The 15,044-nt window shown below is 38.5% G+C and overlaps 1 protein-coding gene across 1 annotated transcript in view; it reads right to left on the bottom strand.

Annotated features, from left to right (window-relative positions):
- The window catches only part of CFTR (cystic fibrosis transmembrane conductance regulator), a 181,167-nt gene that overhangs the window by 18,288 nt on the left and 147,835 nt on the right, over positions 1 to 15,044 (bottom strand). Inside the window, exon 24 of the mRNA XM_013963305.2 lies at positions 8,891 to 9,046. Coding sequence (XP_013818759.2) covers positions 8,891 to 9,046 — 156 coding nt within the window. The remainder of the gene's footprint in view (positions 1 to 8,890; positions 9,047 to 15,044) is intronic.

Here is a 15,044-nt window from a genome sequence, read left to right as displayed (position 1 = left end):
CATGAAATTAAATGACGCTTGCTCCTTGGAAGAAAAATTATGACCAACCTAGATAGTATATTCAAAAGCAGAGACATTACTTTGCCAACAAAGGTCCATCTAGTCAAAGCTATGGTTTTTCCAGTAGTCATGTATGGATGTGAGAGTTGGACTGTGAAGAAAGCTGAGCACCAAAGAATTGGTGCTTTTGAACTGTGGTATTGGAGAAGACTCTTGAGAGTCCCTTGGACTGCAAAGAGATCCAACCAGTCCATCCTAAAGGAAATCAGTCTTGAATATTCATTGGAAGGACTGATGCTGAAGCTGAAACTCCAATAGTTTGACCACCTGACGTGAAGAAATTGGAAAAGACTCATTGGAAAAGACCCTGATGCTGGGAAAGATTGAAGGCGGGTGGAGAAGGGGATGATAGAGGATGAGATTGTTGAATAGTATCACTGACTCAATGGACATGAATTTGAGTAAACTCCAGGAGTTGGACAGGGAGGCCTGGCATCCATGGGTTGCAAAGAGCCAGACATAACTCAGGAATTGAACTGAACTGAACCAGACTGTAGCCCTCTAGGCTCCTCTGTCCATGGAATTCTCCATGCCAGAATACTGGATTGGTCGCTTCTCTATGGGATTTTCACAACTCAGGGACAGAACTCGGGTCCTCCCACATTTCATGCGGTTTTAACAATTTGAGTCATCACAGAAGTCCTTCATTTTATCAATCCACAAAATTCAGAGTTATGCATGACTTATCTTTCTCTCTGATCATCCCAAAAGGAATTAATCATCAGTTCTGTGGATTGTTTACCCAATATATCTCAAAGCCACTTATTTCTCTATCACTTCAGCTACCAAATCGTTCAAGCCACCAGCATCTTTCTCTGAACACTGTAAGAACCTCCTATTTCCTTGCTTTAGAAACCAAAGAAATAACCATCAATATAAATTGGATCATGTCATTAACCTTTTAAAAAAACCTTCAGTGGGGACTTCTCTGGGAGTCCAGTGGTTAAGAATCTGTCTGCCAGTGCAGGGGACATGGGTTCGATCCCTGGTCCAGGAAGATCCCTCAGGGAAAATAAGCCTGTGCGCTACAACTACTGAGCCCACATACTGGAACTATGACGCCTGCATTCCCTAGCTCCTGCGCTCTGCAGCAAGAGAAGCCACCTCAATGAGAAGCCCGTGAACAGCAACTAGAGAGTAGCCTCCATTCACCGCAACTAGAGAAAGCCTGAATGCAATAATGAAGATCCAACAGGGTCAAAAGTAAACTAGTGTTTTTAATTTAAAAAAAAAAAAAAAAAAAACAACCTTCAATGGTTTTCCATTACATTCAGGGCAAAATGTAAAACCCTTTAGATGACCTACAGATCCACCATTGGGCAACCTCTTTCACTTTGTCTGGCTCATCTAGTGTCCTTGTCCACTCCACTCCCTTTTTCACTCCAGCCACCTGGCTTTCTTTCAGTTCCTCAGTTCACTTCAGACGTTCTATCCTTCCTGCATGGGAATCTCATCTCCTGTCTTCTTCCTATGGCCAACTGTATTTTTCAGGTCTCAAGTTCAATGTCACTTCCTCAGAGAATCTCTCTTGATTCTTAAAACCAAATAAGGTGCCTCAATATAAGATATCATAATATCCATACTTTACTTTCACAGCTTACAGTGAATATTATTAATAAAATTAAATATGCATTAGGAGCATTTTGTTTTTAATGTCTTACTCTTCTCCTAGACCATAACTGCTGTGTAACCTGTCATTAGCACACAGGTTTTACATGGTGTATGCTCAGTAAATATTGTCTGAATAAATAAATGGGCTGTTGGGAACATAAGAAGTAAAACTATGAAAATATCGATAGAGTTCAGCAAATATTATTTTTCTTCCTTATGGAAAAATAGCTAACAAAACCTACTGTCTTTAAATGAATAACAGCCCATTAAAGCTTTAATGTTTCTTTGTAACAGCTGGAGAAAAGGTACACCTTCTTCACAGTAGCCTGATATTTTTTACATGTAATCTTTATCAAACATATGGTGACATGTTACATATTAATTAATTTTATGCAAAATAGACACATATTCAAAATTATGAAGGAAGAAAGTTATTTGTTGAAGCTAGACTAAGCCTTGGTGGCTCAGTTGGTAAAGAATCTGCTTGCAATGCAGAGGACCTGGGTTTTATCCCTGGGTCAGGAAGAATCCCTGAAGAAGGGAAAGACTACCGACTCCAGTGTTCTTGCCTGGAGAATGCCATGGACAGAAGAGACTGGTGGGCTACTAGAGTCAGACACAATTGAGTGACTAACACTTTAACTTTTTAATTTCGGACATTCAAAAATTTTAGATGTAATGGAATTGATACCATGCTTCCCTAGTGACTCAGATGGTAAAGAATCTGCATGCAATGAGGGAGACCTGGATTCGATCCCTGGAGGAGGAGGAGGGCATGGCAACCCACGCCAGGATTCTTGCCTGGAGAATCCCATGGACAGATGAGCCTGACTGGCTACTGTCCGTAGGATCGCAAAGAGTCAGACACGACTAAAGCGACTAAACGTGATGTGGCATGACAAATTTTATAGGTCTTTTGTTTACAGTTTACAGTCTAGCACTAAAATAGTATCAATGCTTTCATTTTAACTTTAAAGAAAAATTAAATTAGTTCAGTCGGAATTCAATTTCATACAGTTAATCAAACATGCCACTCTCGTCTTATAGCGTCTGGCACTCACTTGTTTCTGAGGGGTGCCAGTGGGTGTCTTATTGTTTTCTATACTACTGAAATTTGTGTTTCTACAAACTCATCTCTAAAGGTGAGACGTCCTTGGAGGTCACTTATGTCCTTTCCCTAGTGTATGAATGAAACAGCCAGAGTCCTGAGAAGTTATATGGTTTGACCAAGGTGGCACAGTCTGATTGTGCAGCCAAAAAAAAAAAAAACCTGAAACTATAAATCACAGTGATCTGCTACCTCTCTTTCAAGAAAGTGTTCAGCAGTAGGAAAATCAGAATGTACAGATATTTGATGTTTATTTAATGTCATGTATGTACACTTTGGCCACCTCATGCGAAGAGCTGACTCATTGGAAAAGACCCTGATGCTGGGAGGGATTGGGGGCAAGAGGAGAAGAGGACGACAGAGGATGAGATGGCTGGATGGCATTACCAACTCGATGGACAGGAGTTTGAGTAAACTCTGGGAGATGGTGATGGACAGGGAGGCCTGGTGTGCTGCGAGCCATGGGGTCTCAAAGAGTCGGACACGACTGAGCGACTGAATTGAACTGATGTACACTACAAAGAACAATACTTGGGACTCAAGGAAGAACAAAGACAGCACCATCGTTCACCACCTGACTTATCTCTTCCCTGAAGCTCACTCCTCAACCGCTCAACTAGAGATGGCAAGCCTGGGTGGAATGCTCGGAGCTGGTCACACATCACAGCAACAGGCATCATGCTTTAGTCTTGGATGTCAGATGAAAAACAAAAAAGGATTTGGCTTCCGTGGTTACTAAATGTAGGATAAATTAAATAAGTGGGAGGAATGACTTATCTTTAAGAATATAGTATTGTTTTGTTTTGGCTCAGAAGGGAAATATGTACATGGACAGCACGTGCAGTCACTTCAGCCATGTCTGACTCTATGTGACCCTATGGACTACAGCTCACCAGACTCCTCTATCCAAGGGATTCTCCAGGCAAGAATACTGGAGTGGGTTGACATGCCCTCCTCCAGGGAACCTTTGATCTAGGGATCAAACCCGAGACTCTTACATTTCCTAAACTGACAGGCAGGCTCTTTACCACTAGCACAAAACTGTGAAGCCTACATATATTTTAATATATAAAATGTTATATATAATATATATACATACCTTCATACATACATATATGTGTGTATATATATATACATATGTACAAAGACTATATATAGCTTTATTAAAATGTGATCCAAATTCTTATAAGCACCACAGTGTCTGTGATCTCACCTTTTGGCAATGTCTGCAAAACTCCATTATAAGTTAACTTGTGCAATTAAAATCCATCCAATATGAACAAATCAAGATCCTAAGGTGGCATTACAGAATGTCTAAAAATAAATGCTGCTTTGCTTTTAGGAACATCGAGTAACAAGCAGGAGGCGAATTATATTAGCCAAAAGTGTTTAAGGTTGATAAAAATAATTATAATTTTAATTACAAACCATTTATTTGTATATAATGACTACTTATGTTCAAATTATGTTTCTGAAAAGTCATTTTTCACAAAATTTTACACTACAGTGTTTTAATACACACTTTCAAAAATAACATCAAAACACGATTTCCAGATCTGACCAAATTACCACAAATTTCCAACTTTTAGGCTCAGAAACAGTACAATTGTGTTGTACTAATACCCACACTAGTCATTTTCCTTTTCTCCCTTAAATCGGCACTCCACGCCCAACGCCCTATGTCCTATTCACTTTAGTTCAGGCTCTTACACATCACAGCTAGGGAGTTTCTGAGCCCATCTCCCTGCTCCCTGTCCTGCCTACTGAATCCCACTGTCCACAGGCTGGGACATACTCTTCTGCTGCTCTTTACCACCTACCTCCCAGCTCAAGAAGACTCAACCCACTCCTCACTAGACCACTTTAGTATGAATCCAGTCTCCCTCTTTCTCCTGTTTCCTAACAGATAGTCGTCTCTGCCCACTGCCCCCCAACTCTTATTCTAGTTGTCATCTCTGTAGTGGCTTATAATATACCTCTCTGGGATCCTAGAATATCCTTTCCACAACTCTCTGCCCCAAACCTTGCTAAAACCAAGACATTTTATGACCCTTTAAGGCCCACTTTCGTCATCATCTTCTCTGTGAAACTGTCAATACTCATTCATTCATTTCCTTTCCAATACATAAATGAAAGAGACATGATCCCTATTCTCAAGGAACTATAAATAAAAGTAACTAGAACAACAGAGTGTATTGTATTATGCTTAACACATGCCAGGAAGTAGTTTAAGTACCCGTTTTACAGACAAGGAAATTGAGGCTCAGGAAAATTAAATAACTTGCCAAATATTATAATACTAGTAAAATACAGATACTGGCAGAACCACAACCTGTTGGAAACGACAGCTAATCTTCTGGTTGTTGATGACTTTGTGTTTAAATCTGTTTCCTTAACTAGCATGTCTACAAAGTGTTTACAATACTGGGTGGAAATTAAATTAATACATAAATAATTCCAATATAACACATAGAGAAGTGCCAGGAGAGATTTATAAACAAAGTTCTCGATCCCACTTGGGACTGGGATGTGGGAGTGGAGAGTTGGGGCTAGAGTCAGGTTTAAAGGGAGAAGGGAAGGAGTTAGAAAAGGCTACCTGGCAGAATTAACCTCTGAGATGCCAAAGTGACTCAGCTGAGGAAAGATCATCTCAGACAGAGGAAATGCAGGGACAGAGGAATGAGCGAGAAGACTGAGGTATCTCCCGTGGCTCAGCAAGCCCAGACTGACTGACACTTAAAAGTGCCGGGTGTGAAGAGTGGTGGGTCTGACTAGAAAGGCCGTTGAAACCAGATTATCAGGGACCTAAACCACAAATGGAAAGATCTGGACATTGTTCATGAAGAAAGGGGTGTCCTAGAAGGTTTTTGACTTGACAAAGCACAGAGCTGGAATGGTGCTGTAAAATGTTTACTTTGTGTGCAACAGAGAGTTTAAGAAGATGAGGAAAGCACAGCAGCGGGAGCAAAAAATGGAAGGATGCAGTCTGTGGTGGAAGCAGCCACGACAGAGCTTGGAGCTGGACTCTCTCTCCTCATGTGAATGATTCTCCTCATTGTCCACCACTGCACTTAATTACCTCTATTTATCATTTTGGCTTCTTCCTCTGATCCCTGACTTAAAGCAATGAGTTCTCACTGAACGCTCATGGGCTGGACTGAGACCTCGATATCTTGTACCTTAAGTACAGAACCCATGGTACTTATTATCATTTAAAGCATGTGGAAGTAGTTTAATAACTAAGTATTAAATTGTTAATTACTGTGAAACTGAATGAGAAGTGCTGCACATACAATAGCATTGTTCAGCTCTACAGATACATGATTTGACCCTATCTGATAGCCCTCATAGCAAAAGTTACTACACTGTGTCGGTACAGATTATTTTCAGATCAAAGAGTCTCACTGCAGGAATAGGCCGAGTCATCCCCTAATAATAGTTTGCAGCCTTTCAAATTTGTATTTGAAGCTCTAAAAATAAACATTTTTCTGCTTTTCTCGAATTAAGTGATTAACAAGGTTCAAGGTGAATGAACAATCTTAAGTCTTGGTGTTCAATTGGCTAAGTCAATGGGGCTCTGACAACAGGCCTCATTGTCTCCTCTTCATGCTCTCAGAGCTTAGAGGTGAGGCAGAACAAATTCAAAAAGGTGCCACCTCAAAACGTACACAATGTACTGTTTTCTACGCTGGTACCTTTTCTAAGATTTCTAGCTACAGGAGGAAAGAACACACACACACACACACACACACACACAGACACACACACACAGACACACACACAGACACACACACACACACACAGAGTTAGAACTTGCCAAAACTAAAGACATCTTGTGATTCCACAGCTGATGTCTCAGGATCACTTTAAGGGAGAGGAAAGTTTCCTGTTCAAAGTTTCCTGTTTCATGTACCTGGAAACAAGTGACTAACTGACCTAGAGGTCTCTAATATCTCAAGTGTCAGAGGTCTTGGGGAACTATGGCTTTGCAAGGTCAGGAAGATAGAAGAAAAAAAAAAAGATGGAAAAGCAAAAAAAAATACTTCCTGGATTTTTAATATCTTCTTGCCGCTTTTTAAAGATCAAACTCTAGGAAAGAAAAAAAAATTACTTAATCTGAACTTTTAAAGGAAAGTTGGGAAAATAAAAGCATCTCTTGATTTGGATCTTAAAAAGGTCTGAGGAGTTTGCCCTCTTTCTCTCTTGGGCATTCATTTATCATTCTCAATATGTCACTATAGAAGAAATAATACTTTCTGTCTTACAGACATCCTTGTGGTACTGGAAGACTGTCCCAGAATCCAGGGTTGTAAACACGTATAATGAGAAACATTTACTATTAGCATGATCACACATTTATAAACGCATAGCTTAAAGTATTTCTTGTTTAGTTTATAATAAAACTTGATGCCATGGAAGAGGGGAAAAGGACGTTTGGAAGATTAATGTTGACAGAAAGTTAAAATAAAAAATTTTCATAACTCTAGCCTACTTGGTTTTCCTCCATGCTTTACATATTTGGGTTCCTAAATAGAACATGTACGTGCTCAGTAACTCAGTCATGCCCAACTCTGCAATCCCATGAACAGGGGCCCGCCAGGCTCCTCTGTCCATGGGATTTCCTAGGCAAGAAAACTGGAGTGGGTTGTTATTTCCTTCTCTAGGGGATCCTCCCAGCCTGGGGATGGAACTTGCATCACTTTCGACCCCTGCACTGGCACGCGGTTTCTTTACTACTGCACCACCTGGGAAGCCCTAAATAGAACATACAATAAAACAAAAATCTCTCTATTGCAAGTAAGATAAACAAAAGGATTCCCAATGAAACTGAAATTATTTCTTAGAGCTTTGGTTACTATAACGAGCAGATCTGTATAAACAAGAACAACAAAAAAGAACAAAAGCTTCACTATTGTAGTTTAAAATGGGATCAGGAAACAGAGAGTCAATTGAATGGCAGTGCTTCTTAGACAACCAGATTCTATCCCCAGCTCTTCAACATTGTTATCTTGCCTAATGCTGTCACCACGGGATACTTGTATTCCCAGTGTTTCTTTATCTTCACACCCACTAACAATCCCTCTCTTTTTTCTGAAGAAACAATACTGTTTTTCAAAAGTTCAATCAGGATAAAGCTTCTGGCACCATGACAGAGTCTAGACAAATGAATTAAAAGCATCTGTCTAGCAGTTACAATATTTAGTGTCTCATTAGATGAAAGGGGCAAATGTTCCATAGAGGTAATCTATCAGGAAATACAAGCCATTTTCTCTGGTTAGATTTGTAGTCCATCTACCCAGAGATGCTCCTGGCATTTTAATTTTGTGTTAAAAGCAGAGAATTGTTAGAACCATGGTAGTGGAATGGACTTAGTGCCCATTAGTACGAGGAGATCATAAAACAGAGACTATATCCATAGAGATGAGAACAAATACTAGTAGATATACAGTTCATGCCTTTCAGACTTGGTCCCAGTAAAGACATTTCTTGGTTTCCATTAAGGTCATGGAAAAATGGAACTATTGCTATTTCTTGCATAATTAAAAAGCCTTTTTGCATAATAACACAGATAGAATGATACTAAACCATTCAGGAGGCTGAAGATCCTTTGTAACCCAGATCAAAGAGTGACATTTTTGAAAAAAAGCTACAGATTAATCTGACATTCTATTCAAAGAACAAACAACAATCATTACACTTTCTATTTTCAACTGCACTATATAATGTTTCCAAGAGTTTGTTATTTCGGCAGCATACTTTACATCTTGCAAAACATTCTCAGTCTGCTATGATTGTTAACTTGGAGACCACTGAGGCAGGAATAAAAAAAGTTGCTAAGTACGAAAGCTCCATGTTCCTGCTCTGGCTTACATCTTCTGGAAAAAGCTATCAGTTATTAATATTTCAAAAACTGTATGTCAGAGAATTCCAAACTTCTAGAAATACTTTTACTCTCTATCCAAAGACTGCATAACAGAAAAAAAAAAAGACAACAATACACAGGGAATATGTTTTGCAGGGAAATGTGAATTTACTGAGTTCAAGTGTCAAATAATGGGAAAAATGTACTTAGTTACTTTTTTACTAGTTAAGTCTTTCTGTATTGCTTACCTGTGGTATGACTCCAAAGGCCTTCCTCCATTGTTGCAAAGTAATTGAATCCCAAGACACACCATCTATTTGGATTTCTCCTTTGGTATTCAGCAGTCTCAAAAAAGCCAGTAACAAAGTGCTCTTCCCTGATCCAGTTCTTCCCAAGAGGCCCACCTAGAATATTAGAGTGATGGAATTACTCCTGTGACACATAGATACAATACCATAAATGCAATCTGATATTATACACGAATTTTAAAAACCCATGGGAAACATTTTTTTTTTAATCATCACCCAAGAAGTCTCACTTATTCATTCAAAGCTTTGTGCATACTTCCAATTCTGATTAAAACTGATTTGGAACACAGCAACTCTGGAAGACAATATAGAAACTAGCCGTAAGGGACTGGATCCCTGATGCTGAGTTCATTTATCTCTGTTTACTAATGGCAAAAAGGTTAAAATAAGGTCCATTTCACATAGAAGAAAACAAAGAATGTCTTAAAGCACATAATTTTTGAGAATGGGCTCAAGCCAGAAGCAGAGACCTACAGCTTGATCTAGTCAAATGTGAATACAAGTTTGACGATGAATAAATCCACAAGGGTTCTAACATTCATATACTGTCCATAATAAAATAAGTGAATGCCAAGTTCAGGGCTGACAAGAGGGAATAAATTCAGTGAGCTACACATTATCACAAAAGACAGGCTAGGCCTTGCCACTTCTCAGTGGATAAGTGCCTGGACAGTTGTCAAAGCAACTTCTTCCATCCATTCTGATTGGCAAGAACAGAATTTTAGGAAGCAAAAGGGACATTAAGGGAAAGAAAAAAAAATATTCCTGTTAGTTATAGACTCTAAGAACACAGCACGGAACTGAGAAGGCCGTGCACTGCAAGGTGACAACAGGTGCTTCAGGTGGCCCACAGGGAGCTGACTCTTCTGATGCCAGCTCAGACCCAGCACTTAGAGGAAGATGGCCTGAGCAAGGTCATTAATGAAACCCTGAATAAACTGCTCAGCATTTAGTGGCACTGAACAGTTCTTTCTTTCCCCTTGCATTATTGCTATTTCTTTTTTCTAATTTGGCCTTTTTACAAAAGAGCTGAACAGTCTTGTAGAATCATGCATTTTACACTATTTGTGGTAAACACTTTCATTATGTTTGGTGTTTTACTTTCTAATCCATAGCTAAGTATAAAATAAAACATGATTTTCTGAATTCTTAATCTCAGTTTCTATATTTATCTCATTACAGACTAGTAACAGTTTCTAAATCAGAACTAATTAGGGACTGCAATAAATGCTTGAGAACATACACAAATCAACAACAGTAATAACACTGAATACCAATTAGGAGCCTTTTAAAATATTAAATACCAATCAGAAAGGCCTAGGAAGTAAACTAGGTCTTTGGGGTAAGCCAATAAACAATTGTGATACAACTGTCTTTCTGTCCATTATAAGAGCCCTATAATGGGACCTGCACACATGCCGATTTTCTGAGACAACAGAAATCAGATAAACTAAATGTTACACATTAACACCGCGTTGAGGTTCTTCACACTGTGGATCACAATTGGTAATTATTTTATTTATTCTTTTCTTGATTATTGCTTGTGTTCACCCCAAGAATATAAGTTCAACAGGGCAGGGTAATCTATCTTGTTTTCTATTGAATTCTCAGCACCTGGCATAGTGGTTGGTTCACATAAGTGCTAAATAAAAAACTTATTTGGACTGACTGAGAGACAGTCAGATGAAAGGATGAATGGATGGATGGACAAATTGGTGGGTGAGTAGGTGGCAGATAAATGGAAGAAATGAAAGAAGGGAGGGAAGGAGGGAGAAAGAGGAAAGAAAGGGAGGAGGAAAAGAGGAGGGAAGGGTAGAATGAATAAACGTATTTAGCAGAATATGAATAAACTTATTATAAACTTATTTAGTAAATCTAAACAAATGGATATAGTCAATTTTGGTTAACTCAATTTAAAAATCTTGTTGAATTTCATATGTACACTTCTACTTCTGAATCAGCCCATTTTGTACAAACACATTCACCATACCTGATGATTTTCCAAGAAAGCAATCTGAATATGCCTTGTATAGCGAGGCATGAACAAAAAGTAGGGAAGGGAAATTCAAGAGCAGGAAGTGACCTGCTCTAAAGTCATATCAAGAACTTTTGATGATAAGTTCCTTGAGCTTCAGACTCTTAAATCATTAGCCAGGATTCTAATGATTAGGGTACATGACTACATTCTTTTTCCTTAAGAAGCAAATATTTAAATGTTTAGAAAACCCAGGTTTTATACCAAGATAAACTTGGATTAAGGCAATTTGTAAATCTTTACTTCTATAAAGTTTTAGCTATCTCTCTGGTTTCCTTATATTGCTGAACTGCTGGCACTGCATTGAGTCAGACATGGCTTTCAACAACATGTCTAATTGATTCATACCTAACAAAGTCTTCTGTTGTTTATATACTTGGCACATAATAATTCTTTTCCGGGATTTGTTTTAAGGCTTCTCAGTGATCTATTGAATAAGGCCAGACTACTTCCTGCAAATAAGCCTTTAAGACAGATGCTAATTCTAAGTCAATGTTTTCTAGTAACTTCAATGTACCTCCTCTTTGATAATTTTGGATCAAGATAAATCACAATGTTATGTCGAGAGTTAAACAGTGTTGAATTTGGTGCTGGTTGTAATTTCGTTGTACCATGAATAGAACAGTTTCAGTACATTCTTCCCAGAGAGTCTTATTCACCATTTCAATACTGCAATAGATTGAAAACTGTTATAACAGTTTAACATTTATCTTCCTGTGGTCTCTATAAATCAAATGTCAAATCAAATGAAATTTAGATCCCTAAAGTTACAATAACTGTAATTTTATATGTTGACTGATCTGTTTATTATTAATAAAACATAATTTATAATGCAATAAGTTCTTGAGACTCTACTCTTCACAAAACTGGTATAAGTAACTGAATGATTCAAATACTTCACATCAGTTTTTATCAAGTCAGAATGTCATATGTGTTTAAAAAAATCAAATAGATACTAGGTGCCTATGCTCCTATGATCTGAGCCCTTGATATTATTTGAATTGTTTCTAGTATCTCAGAATTTTAGAAAGACTACAAATGGAGAAAGCAGATAAGCTCACCCAGATTAGGTCTTGAAGTCTGATTAAATATATTTAATCAGAGGACTACCCAGTACTGTAATATATACAATATGTCATCTGAGGCATTTTGATAAATCTAGGTTTATCATGAATGACCTACCTCTAAATTAAAATCCTAGCCTATACTTTGAGATGAAAAAGAAAAGGAAAAAGAAAAGAAAGATACTAGTTAGGGGGAAATGACGTTAAAAATTTAGGCAAAAATCAAAAGCTTTTAAGAAAAAACTATTTGAGACTGAAAGGAAAAATAAGTTTTCTTTTTTAAAGTTACTCTTTTTAAGTCAAACTTGTGAAATACTTGCTACATTACTCATGCACTGAAAATAAAATTTAAAGTACAGATTCTGTGAAGTAAAAGACTAAATTAAGAGCCCAAAGAGTAAAAAGATGTCTCAACACTAAAGTAATTTCTATGGACAAAGTGCTTTAATAAGAAGATTGAACTATTTTTCTGCACAAAATATTATTGTGTCTTTTTGCCATGTAATGGGCTGAATATTTGTGTCTCTCCTAAATTCATGTATTGAAATCCTAACCCCTCAATGTGACACTAGTAGAGGTAGGGTGGCTGGGAGGTGATTTGGTCACAAGAGTGGAGCCTTCATGATGGGATTCAGTCAAGTTCAGTTCAGTCACTTAAGTCATGTCTGACTCTTTGCGACCTCATGGACTGCAGCGCGCCAGGCTTACTGTCCATCACCAACTCCCGGAGCCTGCTCAAACTCATGTTCATCACGTTGATGGTGCCATCCAACCATCTCATCCTCTGTCATCACCTTCTCCTCTCACCTTCAATCTTTCCCAGCATTAGGGTCTTTTTCAATGAGTCGGTTCTTCACATCAGGTGGCCAGAATATTGGAGTTTCAGCTTCAAATTCAGTCCTTTCAATGGATATTCAGGACTGATTTCCTTTAGGATGGACTGTTTGGATCTCTCTGCAGTCCAAGGGATTCTCAAGAGTCTTCTCCAACACCACAGTTCAAAAGCATCAATTCTTTGGTGCTCAGCCTTCTTTATAGTCCAACTGTCACATCCATACATGACAATTGGAAAAACCATAGCTTTGACTAGATGGATCTTTGTTGGCAATGTCTCTGCTTTTTAATATGCTATATAGGTTGGTGACAGCTTTTCTTCCAAGGAGGAAGTGTCTTTTAATTTCATGGCTACAGTCACCATCTGCATGATTTTGGAGTCACAAAAAATAAAGTCTCTCACTATTTCCATTGTTTCCCCATCTATTTGCCAAGACTGGATGCCACCATCTTCGTTTTCTGAATGTTGAGTTTGAAGCCAATTTTTCACTCTCCTCTTTCACTTTCATCAAAAGGCTCTTTAGTTCTTTGCTTTCTGCTATAAGGGTGGTGTCATCTGCATATCTGAGGTTATTGATATTTTTCCTGGCAATCTGGATTCCAGCTTCTGCTTCATCCAGCCCAGCATTTCTCATGATGCACTCTGCATATAAGTTAAATAAGCAGGGTGACAATATACAGGGCTCCTTCAAGAGAAAGTATTTTATCAGAACTGAACCTACTATTTTGGTTTTTTTTTTTCTAATTAGAACCTAACTGATCAAAGAAAGGAGAATATTCAGCACCAGCCCACACAAGTGTACTACTGCACCTAAAGGGGGAGAAAAATCTGAGAAGCACTTGTGCAGCCCAAGGGCACAGTCTCAGTAAAAGACTAAGACATGATTATAGAGCAGTAGAACACTTCCCTTTACCCCAAACCTGACAGTGTCGAACGCCTTATTATTTGAGTTTCTTTTACCTAGAATATAGTGCCATTTGTCAACAAAAAATTACAACATATGTTAAAAGGCAAAACATTCAGAAACGAAGATCGCGGCATCTGGTCCCATCACTTCATAGGAAACAGATGGGGAAACAGTGTTAGACTTTATTTTGGGGGGCTCAAAAATCACTGCTGATGGTGACTGCAGCCATGAAATTAAAAGACGCTTACTCCTTGGAAGGAAAGTTATGACCAACCTAGATAGCATATTCAAAAGCAGAGACATTACTTTGCCAACAAAGGTCTGGACACTCAAGGCTATGGTTTTTCCAATAGTCATGTATGGATGTGACAGTTGTACTGTGAAGAAAGCTGAGTGCCAAAGAATTGATGCTTTTGAACTGTGGTGTTGGAGAAGATTCTTGAGAGTCTCTTGGACTGCAAGGAGATCCAACCAGTCCATTCTAAAGGAGCTCAGTCCTGGGTGTTCTTTGAAAGGAATGATGCTAAAGCTGAAACTCCAGTATTTTGGCCACCTCACGCAAAGAGTTGACTCATTGGAAAAGACTCTGATGCTGGGAGGGATTGGGGGCAGGAGAAGGGGACGACCGAGGATGAGATGGCTAGATGGCGTCACTGACTCGATGGATGTGAGTTTGAGTGAACTCCGGGAGTTGGTGATGGACAGGGAGGCCTGGCGTGCTGCAGTTCATGGGGTTGCAAAGAGTCGGACACGACTGAGTGACTGAACTGAACTGAAGGGGTGGATCAAAAAAAATCTTACTCCAATTTATGTCAAAGAATAGTCGGCCTATATTTTTTCTGATTTATAGTATACGGCCTTACATTAAGGTCTTTAATCCATTTTGAGTTTATTTTTGTGTATGTAGTTAGGGAGTGTTCTAATTTCATCCTTCTATATAGAAAACCATAGTTTGAAAGGATGCATGCACCTCGATGTCACTGTAGCACTATTTACACTAGCTAGGAAATGGAAAAAAACCTAAATATCCATCAACAGAGGAATGAATAAAGAAGATGTGTTACAAATATATATGGAATTTTAATCAGCCCTTAAAAAGGAATAAAATAATGCAATCTGTGGCAACATGGATGGATCTAGAGATTATCATACAGAGTGAAATGAGTCAGAAAGATAAATATTTTATAATATCTCTTAAATGTGAAATCTTGAAGAAGGGTACAGATGAACTTACTTGCAAAGCAAAAATAGAG

This window comes from Capra hircus, chromosome 4 (assembly GCF_001704415.2).
Source record: "Capra hircus breed San Clemente chromosome 4, ASM170441v1, whole genome shotgun sequence".
NCBI classification, from domain to species: Eukaryota; Metazoa; Chordata; class Mammalia; order Artiodactyla; family Bovidae; genus Capra; species Capra hircus.
Note: the sequence above shows the minus strand (reverse complement) of the source record. Positions and strands in the feature narration are given on the sequence as shown.